The sequence below is a fragment of the Nipponia nippon genome, unplaced genomic scaffold (genome assembly GCF_047370975.1).
Source record: "Nipponia nippon isolate SJK-2023a ecotype South Korea unplaced genomic scaffold, ASM4737097v1 scaffold_2, whole genome shotgun sequence".
NCBI classification, from domain to species: domain Eukaryota; kingdom Metazoa; phylum Chordata; class Aves; order Pelecaniformes; family Threskiornithidae; genus Nipponia; species Nipponia nippon.
The window spans coordinates 111,551,899-111,568,777 of NW_028262336.1; the positions used below are offsets into that span (position 1 = coordinate 111,551,899).

General features: G+C 39.4%; 1 protein-coding gene across 3 annotated transcripts in view; it reads left to right on the forward strand.

Moving 5' to 3' along the window:
- ZDHHC20 (zDHHC palmitoyltransferase 20) overlaps window positions 1–16,258 on the forward strand; it is a 49,067-nt gene extending 32,809 nt beyond the window's left edge. For 2 of the 3 annotated variants that reach the window (XM_087756867.1, XM_087756866.1), the window contains 6 exons: window positions 3,397–3,529; window positions 5,169–5,295; window positions 6,571–6,660; window positions 7,817–7,932; window positions 8,328–8,405; window positions 10,622–16,258. In XM_087756867.1, coding sequence (XP_087612993.1) covers window positions 3,397–3,529; window positions 5,169–5,295; window positions 6,571–6,660; window positions 7,817–7,932; window positions 8,328–8,365 — 504 coding nt within the window. In that variant the 3' untranslated portion in view covers window positions 8,366–8,405; window positions 10,622–16,258. The remainder of the gene's footprint in view (window positions 1–3,396; window positions 3,530–5,168; window positions 5,296–6,570; window positions 6,661–7,816; window positions 7,933–8,327; window positions 8,406–10,621) is intronic. The other variant, XR_015704624.1, reaches the window with a different exon arrangement.
- Window positions 16,259–16,879: the final 621 nt, after the last annotated feature.

Below are 16,879 nucleotides of genomic sequence, written 5' to 3' on the forward strand. Positions count from 1 at the left end.
CATTCTTGCTGTGCTCCCTCCCCCTTGACACCTGGATATTTTCCAGCTGTTTTCAGTGTCTTTCATTGTCCTCCAAATTATTTTGGCAATTCTGAGTATAGCTAATTCAAGGATGTGATATGTGTTCTGGGTAGATGGCACACGCGTCTCCAAAACTTTGGTTGTATTAACAAAAACAAACAAACCCCAACAAAACAAAAAAAAAAAAAGAGGGCAATTCCAGATCCTTAGTTAGAAGTTATTCCTCTTGCATATACACATAAGGACATATATCAGATCTTCTGAGTTTTTTCTAGATTTATGCTAGACCTAGCTGCTAAAAGATGAGTAATGAGTCAAGCTCTGACAGCACTTTTTTTGTTGTGGGTTTTGTTTGAGGTTTTTTGTGACCTGATACATGCTCAAATGACTCTATGCTTGAGAAGGAGTTTGTAGGTGACTCTTTAGAATAATGACTGGCTTCAGTCTATTACGTGTGCTAAGTAGCCCAAATTTTACTGTGTAAATTGCTTCCCTTTGTAAGCTCTGCAGCTCTCTCACCTGCAAGTCTCTCCTTGGTGCTGCTGCTGAGCATAATGATTTTAAATAACTAATGTCTGAAGTTTCACTCTCTTTTCACGTGCTGTGGCATGTAGACTGCTGCTAGAACACAACTGTGAATAAGCCTGTTTTATGCACTCAAAGCCTGCATGCTTCTCTCCAGGAAGGAATTGGCCTTTTTTGAAAGATGCTTCAGTTCTGCAACTGTCATTCAAGAACTTAAAACCAGTGGCTGAAACTGGGTAGTCTGAAGAGATAAATGCTCCCTGGGGATCATGCAGATTAATCATGCGTAATTCAAAAAATCCTTCTCCAGGTTATAGAGCTACTGTTTTAGGAAGATGCAACTGAAATAAACTTAGATTTTCTGGCCCACAGAAAACATAAAGACTAAGCTGCTACTGCTCTTTGAGCTTCAAAATCAACTGGCCTGAGAATTCTTTATAGAGAACTATTTTGTTTAAATATGCAATTCCAAAAGAGTCATAGAAATAGAGGTTACAAAAATTAATTAGGAAACTGGGGAATAGTGAAGTGTGCTCTGAGGTAGGAAAAGTCATCATAGCTTTAATATAAAGTTTAGGAATAAGCAGCAATTGGAGTATGTATTTCGCTAGCCTTGGTTTCATGGGATCACAAAACACAACATATCCCTACAGCAGAGGGAAGAGCGACTGTTGCACGAACTGTCTAAGCAAAACTGCATCAAAAAAGCAAGTAGTAAATAAGGAAACTGAACTTAAATGGCAGTTCTGGACTGGACTCTATCATTTGCTTACTGTAGCATGATCTCATGGTAGCCAGCATTTTTGAAAATGCTGTGTATATCTGCCCAACTCCAAGGTAAATGCTTGGGCTCTCCCTAGGCTTTCTGCACAGATTAATGTAACTTAAAAGCCATACGTCTTGCTTACAACAGATTCGTTAAGTGCTAGCATCTTAGCTAAGATGGCTAATACCACTCTTCAGGTATAAAGTTTGGAATTTAAAAGCTAATTTAAACTAAGCTTTCCTGTTTCTTGCGTTATTTTCTTAAATACTTGTTCAATTTCAGATGTTATGCTAAAGATACATCCCACAAACATATCTCAGTATTGAAGGATATTGGAAAGAAGAAAAACTGTACTGATGTGTTATTGGTTCTTTTTTTTAAACAAAGAAAATAGTGCAAAGAATAGCAATTTTTTTTTTTTATGGTTTTGACTGAAACTACATCTAATGGTCATAGATATATTCTGAAGTCAGAAAGATTTTGTGATTTATAAGCCATTGCTTTATACCTCTGGAGTATTCTGAGCTTTTCAGACCTTTATCAATGGTTTCATCATACAGAATATTCACATCAACCTTACTTGTGATGGAAACAACTAGCAAAGAATGCACCTGGTGTAGTCATGCTGTTCAAGCTGAGGAACCACTTGAAAGTGATCCAGCTACAATCTGAATAGCAATACTTCTGTGCTTTGGTAGAAAATTTCATGCCTTGGAAGTTAGTAGTGTCCTCTTACGTAGTCTCTCCTCCAATCTCTTGGAGAACGGGGGCTAAGGCTGCTGATGGGCGTTGGAACTCAGCACGTCCCAGGGCACATGTGCACACCAACCGTTTCGTTCTTAACAAAGCCTGTGCTGTTCTCAAACGCTTCGTCTTAACGTAATACTGGTGTTTAATAAATTGTCTTTGTTTGCGCAAAGCTTTGCCGCAGGAAAGCTGCAGAGAATTGTCCAAAGGTAAACTCCAATATTGCTGTAATTATTGAAATACTGTTCCTACCATAATTTTTCAGTCATTCATGGTAGCTATTTACACCATCACAGAAGGAGGAAGACTTGTAATCTGTTGCCTATGAGTATAGGCAGTGTACAGGGATATAGATATACCTATGTGCACTTGATCTTAATTAAAATGTGTTTTAGTCTAAAAAAAAAAATCAGCCTTAGATAAGTGGGTATACTGAATGAGCTAATGGAAAAAGTAATGGCAATAATGCTACCTAAACAGCTGAAAGAAAAATAGCCTCTCTGCTTTCATAGTGCTGTTAAAGGTCAACTACTTAAAATACAGTGATTTTTGAGGATCTAGAACTGGAATAGTATTGTTGCAAATCCCATTGGCCTCTTGAAAGTGCAAGCCTAAAAATAATTGGGGTTGGGGGTGGAATCGACTATCCAATATGGGTGGGAGGTTATTTTTTTATATGGCGGTTGTACTGAAATTGTTGTTTCTCGTGTAGACCTTCTGGTGAATCACTTCTGCCTCATCAGACATCGCAAATTTGTTTTGCTAGGTACATGCTGGTTGTTGCCTAAACCTTAGAGATCACAAAAAAATTGAAGATCTGTCTCAGGTCTTTTCTAGGAGTTGTTCAGTCTTGGAAACACAATATGACAGCCATTTCCCTTTTATGGTCCTTACACCAGTTCAAAAGTAGGTTCAGTATTATTACCTTGCCAGGAAAGGGTTTGGACATTTTTGCTGTATTTTCTTCCCTTCAAAGAAAGTGATTTTGGACATGTTTTCCCTGTGTCTCTTTGTCTGTGGCTGCACAGTTAACATTTTTCTAGCAGAGGAAATTTTTTTCCTTGCCCCCCTACTGTGCATTTAAAAACTAACAGATGAACATATACACTCATGCTACTAAACTCAGGTGGAAGGGGTACCTATCAGCTTTAAATGCTGTTGTATACCAGTTTTAACATGACATGAAAGGAAAGCCAGGCTTGTGCTTTTTTTTCTTTGTGAAAAGTGAGGTGAAAGACCTATAGCAGAATGGGTGCGGCGGAAAATGTTTAGCGACAATACTGCATTAGTTGCTAAAAAGTGTTAACGTATTAATTTCTTTCTCTCTTTCTCCTCAGAATGAATTGCCAGATACCCATGCAAAATTCCACGTGCTGTTCCTTTTCTTTGTGGCAGCCATGTTCTTCATCAGCATACTGTCACTCTTCAGCTACCACTGCTGGCTAGTTGGCAAAAACAGATCAACCATAGGTCAGTTAATTAGAATATGGAACTGTTCCTTGTCCAGAAAACCTTATCAACTTATGTTGATGAGAATGGGAGGCCTACAGGATATGCCATCACATATAAACGTAATTTTTAAATATTGTGCAATAAGAAGCAATTTGATGAAAGTAATTAAAGGTGAAACATATGGGAAAAAGAAGCATGTGTAGGGGTCCTCTGCTGGAGTTAAGCATTTGGATTCATGATGAATGTTAATTTCTTTTGTTTGTATTTTTGAGACCTCTGAGGGCACGTGCATTTTTGTTGTGTTTTTATATAGTGTTAAGTATGTAATGCAATTGTTACTTGCCAGTAACCCTGTTGTTCTAATACTTTAAGTAGCTGGGTGGCCCCAACCAGGGTGAAAGCTCTGCTGTATATGAACATACTACATTTTGAACTACATCCAAAAGAGTATTCTTAAATCCTGTGAAATAAAATGGACCTCACTATTAGGAAGTGGCTGGTAAAAGCAGTGCGATAAAAATGGAAACACTGATGCACCTTTCCTAAATAATAAAAGAGATTCCCATAATTTCTATGCCTAAGTGTTTTAAATGGCATTTACCAGCATAAGCGAGTTACGTGCATTAGCTAAAATATCTGAAGTTCTTGCTAAAGCATTTTTGAAAGTCTTTTTTGTGGGGTGGGGGGACAGGGACTGGTGGGTCCACACAACTGAATAAGTCAAAATCTCATACCTTTCAATGGAAATTTAATTTTTATCCTCAAAAATAAGTGGGTTGATTAAAAGTGAAATAATTTTCAGCTTGCTGGAATTTTTTGATGGAGGAAAAGGAATTTTTTTGATTGCTTGGCAGGAGGATTGTTTGAGTCCTTTTTCTTATGACATATCTACAGCTAAGGAATATTCACAGTCTCTTTTTTAGCTTTGAAGAAAATTTTAGCATGTTCCTTGCCCAAAAGTCAGCGGTCATAATTGGCAACACAGTCAGTACTTTATTTACTTTCTGGATCATGATCGTAAAAGACAAGCTGTTGGTATGGGGAGAGCAGTGAGTCTTCTCAGTTCTTGGCCAAGGGTGGAATTGGACTGACCAGAAAAATGGTGGTGGTTTGCTACAGTTCGTGGTGTGTCTGTATTTCTAATATAATAGATCTCATCTTTCTCTGATACCACGGGATGCTCTTAATTCAACTTCAGACCTTGGCAGAAGTAGAAAAAACTATCCTGTATGGGTTTAGGTCCAGTAGTGCTTATGGTAAATTGCTTCTAGAAGAGGAAGTCTTCTGCTCAAAGGTGGCTTCACAGGCCAAAGAGAGAGCTAGCAATCCGTGAATAAGGGATGTGGTATCTTTGGCGTGCTGATGGTACTCAGCTCTGTCTCAGACCTTATGTTAAATGTAAAAAGATGAGTGTTCTGCTTATGTGACTTTCTTACCTTTCATTTCTATTTTGGTCATTAACCCTGTGATTTTTTTTTTTTTCAATGCTGATTACTTGATGTGACTCTTTTTCTCTCCCCCCTCCCCGCCCCCAATGCATATCAAGATCGTCTCAGCTTGCCCAACACCGTTTTCACAATAGAGAAGTTTGAGTCTGTTTATTCGTCTTCCCTGACTCCTTATCGCTTTAGAGATACTGCATGTTTTTCTTTTACAGAAACATTCCGTGCACCCACATTTCGAAATGGCCCTGATAAAAATGGCTTTTCTCTTGGATGCAGCAAAAATCTGAGGGAAGTTTTTGGAGATGAAAAGAAGTATTGGCTACTCCCTATCTTTACCAGGTATTCAGTCTGAATGGGAATGAATTGGGGAATAAATTGATTCCATGACTTTCACCATGCTTCCCTTTCTCCTGAGAAATAAAGCACAACTGAAAAGCCAGCTTGTAAATCCCTCACGATGAATATTGGTGTAGGGAAAATGTGCAGGAGAAAACAGAGCAAACTCTGCACAGGGTTTTCATTTCGAGACAAGGGCCTCATTGACAAGGGCCCTCTAAATACAGAAGTTTGGAAAGCTTTGAGAAGTGTATTACAAAAATTGTACGCCTTTTGGTGGTAGTATTAGTGTCTGATTATAAAGCAGAAATCAGCAACTCGGAGGAGATCCAAATGCTTGAACTTCAGCTGCATCAAAACACCACCAGTTTAAAAACACCCCTGAAAACACTTGACAGCTTTCCTTTTGCTGTAGATGACAGTTTCAGTATTGAAAGCAGCCTGAGAAAGTGCATGTAAATAAGCAGCAGTGCAAAAAAAAAATTCTCATATGATGCAAAATACTGGTGTTAAAACTTCAGCTGAGAGAGTGTTAGGGACTTGCAGACAAGCATCAGAGAAGCTTGAATGAAGCAAGAGTGACCTGCTGCCCACTCCCACCACTCCCAAAAGTCAGCAGAACAAAGTAAGAGCTGTGTTTCAACGCTGCTTTTTGGGGGGCTGTGTATCAGTTTAAAATGTTGGTGAACCCATTTGTGAAGTTGAGGTCCAGTAGCAAACTGCAGAGGTAATAAGATCTTAAGTTGCCTCAGCTGTTTCCTCAACTACCGTGACTTTTCATGCGCTTAAAGACAGAAGCTATATTGTAGATAGATCAGTCTGTTTTGCCACCACGTTTTATCCTGATTAAACTTGCTTTAAAAGAAGGCTTAGCTAACCTTAAAATGATGGGCAGAGGGGAAGGCATGGCCACCAGAGCATTATTTATGCTACAGCGTCTGGGGCTGTAAAGACCAGATAGTCTGACTACGTGTGCACAGTGGTTTGGGGAAGACTAGGGCTTCGGTCTACAGAAACACAGTGATGTTTCTGAAATACATAGACTAGTGCTGTGCGCAGCGATCCACACTGAGTGATAGGATGGGAATCAGTTGAGCTCCAAGATTTAATTAACTGATCATCTAGCTTAGTTGTAGAACTGCCTTGCTCAAGTCTGGAGTTCAGCGCTGCACTCAAGTAATTGATTCGAGTCTATAGCGTTTGCCTTTTGCATGGGTACTCGTTCAGATCATTTAAGTCAACTACAAACAGTGATTTGAATCTTTGTTTCCAATTTAGTTTGGGCGACGGGTGTAACTTTCCAACTCGTTTGGTGATTATGGATCCAGAGCAACTTACTGTCTCAAGCCAAAATGAACCTGCCAAAAGGTAACTATAGCATTTAAGATACTGATTTTTGTACTGTTCTGTACTTCATCTGGAGAAAAAATTGTTTCAAAATTCTTTTTTTAATTTTTTATACTTCTTGTCATCTTCAGAGTGAGTTTCTAAGTCTTCAGAGAAGGACAGAATGCATCAAGACTAAAAAATGGTGCTGCTTGATGCAGAAAGTCTGTTTCTTGGTTTTGACCTATAACAGAGAATATGGCTCTAAGGAAACAGTAATACAGAAATTAAGAGAGCTTACTGGCTCTTAACAACAAGCAAAAAAGTCCTAGGGAAGGCTGAATAATGGTCCATGGAAAAAAAGTTTAAGGTATTTTTTTGAATGAGAGAAAGGCAAGGTATTATTTGTATTTCACCTCCTCCAGCATGCTTAAACAAGGGATGCTGAGACACAGTTTGCAAGAAAGGTAGATCACTGTGGCTATTGCTGGGTTTTAGCACTGGGGCGGGGGGCGTAGCTCGTTACGTTTTATCCCTCCAAATTTGCATGTTTTGTATCTTCAGTGTATTTTCAGGAAGCATACTTTAGATTCAAAGACACGGGAGTATGTGACACTTCTGGGGGTGTTTACATTTGCCGTTTTAGAAATCTTCTGTGTAGTTTGGTGAATTTGTACCTGAAAGTTGTTGTCAACAGCAGCCACCTGAGTTACCGGGCATTAGGGAGGTTCCAAGGCAATACTGAGAAGAAGGTGCTTCCAGTGCAACGTAACCTGTGGAATTTACACAAGAGCAGGACCCTTGTGCAAACAGCAGAGTATCCTTTTGCATTAGGAAGATGTTCAGGAGAAGGCCCTAGCATTTACTGATGGGATAAGATGGCATTAGGTTGTTCTCCCAGTCAGTACTGGTTAGGTTTTCTTTTTAACTGTGTAGCAGTAGCATTGTTGTCAGTATGCCATTTCTTGTCTGTCAATCCGTGCTTTTTTTCTGTGAGTGGCCTGTGTCAGGTAAGGGTTTAGATTGATGACTGGAACAAGCCTATAGGAGAATTAGGGTGGGGGGCCAGGGGCCATTTTTAGTTGGAGGGGTTTTTTTTTGTTTGCTTTGCTCTTAAGTAACTTCACTACTCTACAAATGTCTGAAATAAGCAGCTACTGCTATTACAGAATTCCTGTTGACTTTGTTTACTTTTCAGCTCTGGAGCCAATCAGTCCTTTCCTACTCGACCACTCAGTGAATCACAAAATCGATTGCTAGCCAGTGACAGTCAGTGGGTGGAAAGTGGCCCTGAAGAAGAAAATGTTAAATCAGGTAGCCTGCACTGCAGCACATCTGGTGATTCTGTGGTTTTGTTTGTGGTGGGTTTTTCTGGTTTTTTTAGGCCTAAAAAGTCCTTAGGAATTGATTGGAGTCAAGTAGAAGAATATTTGTTCCATAGAATGAAGTCAGCAGGTTTAGAAGTTAAGGCTAATTTGTGTCTCATGCTCTGCTCCAAAACGAGTTATTATACTAAGGTAATGGATAGATAATTCTTGGTTTTGCACTTCCTGTTCTGAGATTTTGGATCTTTTTATGTTTGATTTGGGGGAGGAAAAAATTTTTCTAAAATAGGCGCAGCACGATAAATGTGCTTTCTGGTTTAAAGTCTTTGCTATTTGTTGTGCAAATCTGCAAACACACATAATTGAGATTCTCTCACATTTTAGGTGCGAAAAAGCATATTATAGTTTCATTGGAAAGCTGATCTCAGCTTATTACTAACCAACCATCTCAGTGAGAAACAGGTAAGACCAACATAATTGATTGCCATTTCTGTATATGTGTGTATACTAAAACAGGCATCTTGAAGTCAAAAGTCACTAGTCATGGAATGCAGAGGAGTCCTCTGATGTTGGATGATTAATAGAAAAGTCTAAATAAAACTCAGAATGGCTGTCCAGAAGACAAGAATGGGAGTAATCTTGCAGTGCAGGAAACACGGGCTGGCTAGATCCGAGATGAGTCAGACTAATCCTGTCATTTAGATGGAAGTGGGTAGTGCTGGATTTGTTACCTGACCAGGGAAAAGAATCTAATCTGCTAAATAGGCAATTTCAAGATGAAGTCCTGTCTTGAGGAAGCGCTGTTCTTAAGGAACAGCTCCTTAACTGTCTTTTTCTTAATCGTATATTGGTGTGCAGTGCTCTGCTCTTAGACTTTAAGAAGCTGTGCGCGCATGAGGAACGAAGGTCAATAGGTAAATATAGGTGTCTGCATATGGACTGCTTCGTCACACTTGGAATTGACGGTGATCTTTTATGTAAGAGCTCGGCACGCACTTTGCATTCAGGAAGTACAGTGAGTGCTGCTGCATATATGAAGATTTCCCGTGGTGTATTTCCAGTGACTAAATTAGACTTCTTTTATGTTGACTTCATACTGTGGTGAGCTTATAATCTCCCATTAAATTGTTCTCTCTGGAAGAGAAATAAAGCTTATTTGGACAACTAGCAACCGTAGATGCTGAGGGCTGAGTTATTCACGCACTCTGCCTTTCCCCCCTTCTTTTTCTTTTTTCTTCCAAAAAAAAATGGGAGGCAGAACTTGCAAGGAATTCCCATTTTCTTTGGAAAGAAAACACAATATTTGAGTTTTGTGAGCTCACTAATTTTAGGATCACTTAAATTTTTTTCTTCTTTTTTAAATAAGCCTTCTGACCTAGAATCATTGTTCTGGGGGGGTTTTTTGGTTTGTTTTCAAGGAAAAAAAATCTGTCTAAACAGTCTTTGTGGGGGATGGTTTGATGTTTTGACTGATGTTGGTCACACTGCTCAGTGTAAACTTGTACAAAGCCAAAATTAGACTAGTTAGTGGTACTTCTGAAAAACCTACTCGAGAGCCCAACAATGATGAGTTTTTCCCTTCGCAACTTTTCTTAACACTTTATGTAAATGTGCAAATGAATGTCCCAGCAAGGGACTCCTTTCAGCTGTATAAAAACTAATCTGATCTAAACAGGTTACTAAGGCTTTTTTATTCTTCATAGAAAGGAATAGATATCTTCTGAGAGCAGTTCATCCCAGCAGCCTTTGATAGGGTATTACAGAAAGGTCTTAATCTTTCTTTCCACTGACCTAGAGAGGGAGCATAAGTGACTGGCTTAGGCTAGACAATTAACTGGTAATAGCTTGGGATGAATTTCCTTTCTATCTTCCCTCTCTTCCTAAAGTCAGGCCAAACTTAATAAAGGAAGACGGTGTACCTTGTGTCGCGCTTGCCCAAACTGCTGTGCTTTTAAAAGTTGTATAAATTAATAGTGCATAATTGCACCCAACACAAAAGCATTTTGGTATGTGTTATCCCAAAAAATGGTTAACTCCATAGCAAAATGTTTCAGCCATTCTGAGTTCAGTTGGATTTGATCACAGTTTCTGTAGGCCAAGGTGGTTAATTCCAGACTCCCTGCAATTGTAAGCAACTATGCAATAGCTGTGAGATCCAGCATCTGTTCCATGCACTGTCATATACCCTGGAACAGACTGATAGCTGTATTTTTCAATTGTATGCCTATAACACACAGCAGAAGCAAAGTTATGTCTGACGAGTAAAATTCCCAGATTATTCTAGGGAAAAGAGCATGATTTGCAAAAGACGACCAGTCTCCCAGCCAGCAGTGCCCCAGCCTCACCTAAGCAAATATCATTTGTGTCCCCATATCTATCAATGTAATCCAAAATGAATGAGCAATTCTTGCCAATCAGGGATCCAAGAGACTTTAGCCACAGGTCAGTGGTGATGGATTGATATTCTTAGTGTACATAATCTTCTAAAACATAAGAGGTTTAAAACAAAAACCCCACACCTCCCAGAGGGCTAATTATGAGTTGAAGTTACCTTAACTGCTGTCCTGAATCAGGAGTCTGTAAATTACATGTTGCCTAGCTGCATTCTTGCAATGCACTATGATCTGTTTTCAACGCTAATGGTATAATTCCACTAATTACCTTTTTTGTTTCACTAGGTTTCTGCAACACATTTTGTGCTTGAATATTGCTTAATTTTCTTTGGAAGAAGTTGATCAGTAAAAATGGAACATGAACATTTTAGGAAGAGACAAGAAATTCAAGTTTCTGCACAGTACAATGGATTCTTGTAAGCACTATTGCAGAGCAGGGAAGTTAAGACAGATGCCTTAAGATTCTTAATGTGCATTTATGCAACACTGAATTATATACTGCTACCAAAGGGCCAAATCCTGAAGTGCCCTGCTTGGATGCACAAGGTCCAGAGTGGGAACTATGCATTTCTGTTATGCTGCAGTGGTGGGGGTAGATTGCAAAGACTCCTGCCTCCCCACGGGCAAACGTCATACCTTAGGCACTGCAGAAGTCGCTTCCATAGCAGGTCTCTGAGGTACAGAAAGAAAGAAAAAAGGAAAAGAAAAAAGAAAAAAAAAAAGAGGGGGAAAAAAAGAAAAACCAACAGAGAGCATGGCCAGTGAGTCTGAAGTGTGACTATACATAGTTCAAACACCAGGTGATGGGGAAGGGACTGGATGATGTCTTCTCCCCGCTTCCTAGTAACCTGTCTACCCCATGACCATAGCTCTCCAGGTCTTTCAGGACTGAGGATTCCTTCTACTAGCTGTACTGTGGAGCAAGGCAATGCCAACAACGTAAAAGCCTTTTACTTGGGTTTTGCTTTTTTGCTATAGGATTGAGCCCCCTCATCATTTTAACTTGATTTATTTAACCATATCAAGAACAGAGCTCAAAGAAGCAAACTCGTTTTTTAGTCGAAAAAACGTGGATTATTACTTTCCAACAATTGTCTATCAGCATACAAAGAAAAGCCAATCCAAAAAGGAATTAACAATTGCTACATTTTCTGTTAATGTCTGCAGTGTTCTGTATGAGGCAATAACAAAATGGTAAGGTACCCCTGAGAAAAACCTTATTGCAGTTGTGTGTTGTTAGAAAATGGAACTGGAAGAGTACTGCTTGTTCTGTGGGACTCCTGATGGTTTATAAATACTGTTTTATACTTTTGTTTTATCTTTTTAATAAAGGCACAAGTTTTTATTGGTTCTAAAGTACCATTTAAGCAAATACCAAGTACTTACAAGAAAACTAGTGTTGGATCATACATCTGTGTTAACACACTGAAAATTTGTATGCTTTAGTCTGCCACTTTCAAGTCCAGTTTGCGTGATGCTGAAATTGCTAAAGATTGAATGCTTTGTGCAGTGATGTACCTGTTCACAAAACGCAAAATTGTTTCCTGTGCGAGGAATAAAGTCCATCCTAAGCTCAAGACCTACAGCAAACAACAGGAGTTTCTTTCCCCCTCACTCCTCTGTAGAGAAGACTGCTAACTCATCTTTGGGTGGTATTAGAATTTTGCACCCGGAAAAAGTGACAAATACTATTCTCCTGTCTGTAACGTTTCTGATGTTCAGCTGATGCTGATTACAAATAGACATGAGCCCTTCTGATACAGACTGAAGGTAGGAGCCGCATTGATGATCTGGACCAAAAGAACCTGTTTGGTTTCTCCCCCAGAGTGATTGCTACTTAAGTCAAATATGTTTATGATGGAGATACTAAGGTGTCAAATATATTGTAAGGTTTAAAACAAGTATTTTTTTGTCTTTGGAAATAATAAATTTTTGTTAAATATTAATCTTCTAGAACAACAACACTTTGAGAACCTATGAACGTGATTTGGTCACTGTTGGACGTTCTTGAGACAGAGGTAATGGTCCAAACTTGCATATTTTATAAAAGTTGCAGAATGTTTCTTCAAACTTTGTACAAGAAATTTTGCATTTGCTAATTTCAAACCTTACAAAAACATTTCCTACACATTAATCTGAAAGCTTTAGCTTTTTCTTCTCATATGTCAAGTGAGAAGTGTTCACCTGAATATAAGCTCTCAGCAGTACTGCACCAGCAAAATTTCTTGGGGAAGACAACAGAGACTGAAGTTCAAACGGCTTGTTCTGGATACCAGAATTTGCAGCCCCAAACACTGGTGGAACTGTAACGGAGAGCCCAGGGTATCATCTGGCGTGTACTGCATCAGCGTATTACAGCTGAGGTAACACATACACGGACAGTCATTGTCTAGCAGAAATATAAGCAAAATCTATGTCTCTAATATGGTGAATATCACTGATTCAGCAATATGGTCTCTGCTTCTCCCTGCCCCCCAAAGTGCTTGATATACCCCCATATGAATGTATATATACTGTAGGCTAACATCAGTATAACTAGTTTGATTTCTTAAGTCAGGAAAAACTGCAAGTGAACAGACTGGGCTGACTCCATGTCTGTTCTCTCGCAGGCGCTGGTCTTCTGCAACCAGTTATTTGTATATCTGACGGGCATTTTTGTGGCTTTTCATGAAGCGCTGATGTTTCTGACATCTTTATACAGATTATGGGTACATTTTGGGGATTTTTCTCATGTTTCAGATGAGAAAGGGAGGAGAGCTGTGTGCTTAGGATACTCTTGAGGCCAGAGTTACTGTTGGTGTAAAAGCAGGCATTACTGAAAAGTCACTTTGACGAATATGAAACATAATAAAATTATTCAAATATGATCCTTCCAAATTCACCACCCACCATTTTTCCCCCACTGGGGAACTGATTACTAAGAGAAACCCCAGACTGATATAAAGGAATTAAGTTCTCTAAGGGAATTGTACTGATGAACTCTAAGGGCCCAGCAGTGAGTGGGATGGGGGGTTGGGTTTTCCTGGCAAGCCCTGGCTGTGGAGAAGGGATCACGTCTAAGGCGGCGGGACAGCGTCTTCTGTTCCGTCTGTCAGAGTTCTGTCCTGACAGCTCCTTAGCCATAAGCAAGGGCACTCGGTGCTGTATCAAAGAGGCGGATAGGCAAAATGAGGGAGCAAGCCAGGAATTCAGAAGTTGGTGAGGACAAACAGCTGTGTGGCTGTGGAGTCGCAAGCAGACTTGGGTATCGCTGCCGGCAGAGGCAGGGGGGCTGTAGGGGTGCTCCAGGAGCTGTTGCTCCTTTTGGCCCATGCACTGAAGAGCTGAAAACTTCAGTAAATGCAGCAAGAAGAGCAGCCCTACCTGTTCAGGAGGTGGTCAGAAGGGAGAGGGATCCTGAGAAAACAACTGGTTAGGGTGCTGGGTCGTGTTGTACATGCTGGTTTTGTGCTTTAACCTACTCTGTATCAGCAAGTCTTGAAAATACCTAGATTGTCACTAAAAATAACAGCCCTTAAGCTTTTAGATCCATCAAAATAATTACTATTGCAAGCTATAAATAGTATTGTAGTTACTGTAGGATAGTTGACATTGGCTGGAATTAGAAACTATGCTTTAGTATTTCTTACTGCTTTTTTCTTTAAAAAAAAATCCACATACACACACAAGTCATGTACACAAAATGACATTAAACTCCCAGTGTGAGGACAGAAGCCTGACACGTAGGGTAAGATTTCAGTGCAATTTCCCCTTGACATTTCTGAAATGTCTTGAGATGATAAACCTGTCCCTGTGAAGATGAGGCAAGGAGATCCATAAATAGAAAAGAGTACTTAAAACTACACAGCTAAGACTATTTTTTTCTTATGACCATTTATTCACAGACTGTACGACGTACACATCGCTGCTGCTCCTACCAAAGGCATATTACGGGAAGAGAGCAGGAGGAGGTGTAGGTTTCTGTCACAACCCATTTCCTACAGTATTATCCTGAGATTGTAGTGTCACAAGTTAGATGCATCCTAAGCCTTTGACTGAAAACTTCCACTTTAAATATTCAGAGGGTTATTTTAGAGGGAGTTCGGGCACTTTTATTTTTAGTGATTTGAGTAGAAATTATGGTAACATTTTTGTTAAAGCTGGCTCTTGAGGGTGGAATTCGCAGGTACCAAGCTACTTTTGGTATGCTATGCTTAGAAACTGGTCCTGTTCTCCAGAGTGCTAAATGCCCACAGTTTTCAGGTACTGTTTCTTCCCTCGTTTGATCCTGTGTGGCTCTTCTGTACTGTAAATAACCTTTTGGGGTTTGGAAGGTTTGGTTAAGTTCAATACTGTTCGATATCCACTCAAAGAACTTCTTGATCTGTCTGAAGTATGGTCTGGTTGTAGCTCACCAGAGCCCCAAGAGGAGGGGAAAAAAGCAGCATCTGCAGCAGTGTTAGTGTCTGGCAGATTTACCAAGGGATGCATTGATTCTGATATAAATTAACCAGAGCTGCCTAGATCTGGAGCACTGACTGACCATATTTATTGAAAACTAAAAAAAAAAAAAAACCAAAACTACCAAAAACAAAAAGCAACTTTGAGCTTCATACTATATGTTCTCTGAGGACACCATCTAAAATTGTACGTAATTGGGAGATTCAGGTATACGTTTACAGAGGCTCCAAATAGCGGCTACTTTTTAATTGTAAGTGCAGATCAAGAAGGCACCTTTCATAGGACCTAAAAAATAGCTAGGTATGCAACGTCAGAGGCTCTTCTATCCCTAAATGGCACCAAAGAGAGCAGCTGCATATGAAGTGATTTGTTATAATACTGATCACATTTACTACACTCATTTTATCAATTTATTTTGTATATATAGACAGCTTTTTATATGCGTTTTTCTTAATTACATGACTCCCATGAAATGTAATGAAGCTGCAAGTTGTGGTTAGTTTTAATGCCGATTAAAACTGGTGTGTTTGGCTGTTTGTTTTCTGCGGCAATTACTTGAATCTTGTTTCCATTAGGTAGTAAGTCTGATAATGTTTACAGAATTGCTTTCTTTGTTTTTTGGGGGGTTCCCCATCTTTCTTCCCACCCCCTGCCCCAAGAGACAGAGAGCACATGCTCAGCAGTCAAGCAGATGTGTTGGGGATGAAGTACTGGGATCACCTTTGTTGGCACCAAAGCATTATTAACGGTGATGCGCAGATCCCCGTCCGTTTACATTGCTTAGCTGCCAACTTACATGCTTAGCATGTTCCTCTCGAATTTCTCCTGTTGTGGTCAGCTTTATTGTGAGAAACTTTCATCTTTCTGAACGACAATTTACAATCATAAAAAAATCACAGGAAGAGGCAGCTTTCCTGCTGTTAAGTCTGTCCCCTCTCCCCGTCTTCTTTTTAACTTTGATGAATTAAACATCCCTGGGTTACCTCTGCAATTATTTTTGTATTTGCCTGCAGGGGTCATCAACATTTGCACTAATCACAATGTCCCAGCTGTTCCACTTTCACATAGTTATTTTTAATTGTGCTGCCTAAACTTGTAATGAGCTGTACTTAAGTTTGAGGTGAAGTGTAAAAGATTCATGTAATGATGACACATTTATTGTATTTTTTTGTATGTTACAGATAGGACTAGTCCTATGCGCAGAGAAAACATGTTGCCATTTATAGTTTAATACTTGAAGTAACTTTTTAAAATGGGCTTTTATAAATGAATTAAATACAAAATCACATTACTTTGCCTGGAAGTTCCTTCATGTTTTAATTGTATTGTGCAATTTCCCCATATGTATACTTTACCATAAACGTTATCTTAAGCCATTTGTAACCATTGAAAGTGCATTCAAAATTTTGTACATCAGTGTTCAGACCTGTTCGTACTTCTCTGAAGTATAGTTCATGTTTAAATAAAAGTTGTACCATTTTAGTCCTCTTTTCCAAAGTGATAAAATATAAATGGATTTGACACTTTAATTCATCAGCAAATGCAACATCAACTTAATAAAAAGTACGTGAAAGAATCTTAAAATTGCTTAGCTGTAGCATGTGTATGAGATCAGTGAGAAAAACTGCCTACCTGGGCAACATTTTCTAACTGTTCCACAGTTTTTACACTCCAGCTGCAACAAACCTAAGGTTACACTCACTCTTGACACGTCTTCCAGGTCACTTGGTCTTGAGAGGAGAAATAAAAAAACTCTGACTTGGGGCTGACTATATTCCTTCAGGACACTAAATGTGACTCAGAAATCAGACTGCCACTCAAACAGCAATCAGCTGTCTTCCTTTTAGATCCGAAATAACCTCTGTTAAGAGAGGGCAGTAACGCCCAAGTCAACACTGACATGACAATGACACTGGCATTTAAATTCAACAGTTCTTTTCAGAAAGTTTAAAAAAACTGGAACATTTTACAATTCTTCCATGAGTTCACCTGGGTCCTTGCATGCCTGGTGAAGTGAGCACAATGCAAGCAGCGTCAGCTGTGCCTCAAGTTTTGATGTATACAGAATTACCCCTTCAGAAGGGAGAGTGACCAGTACAAGCC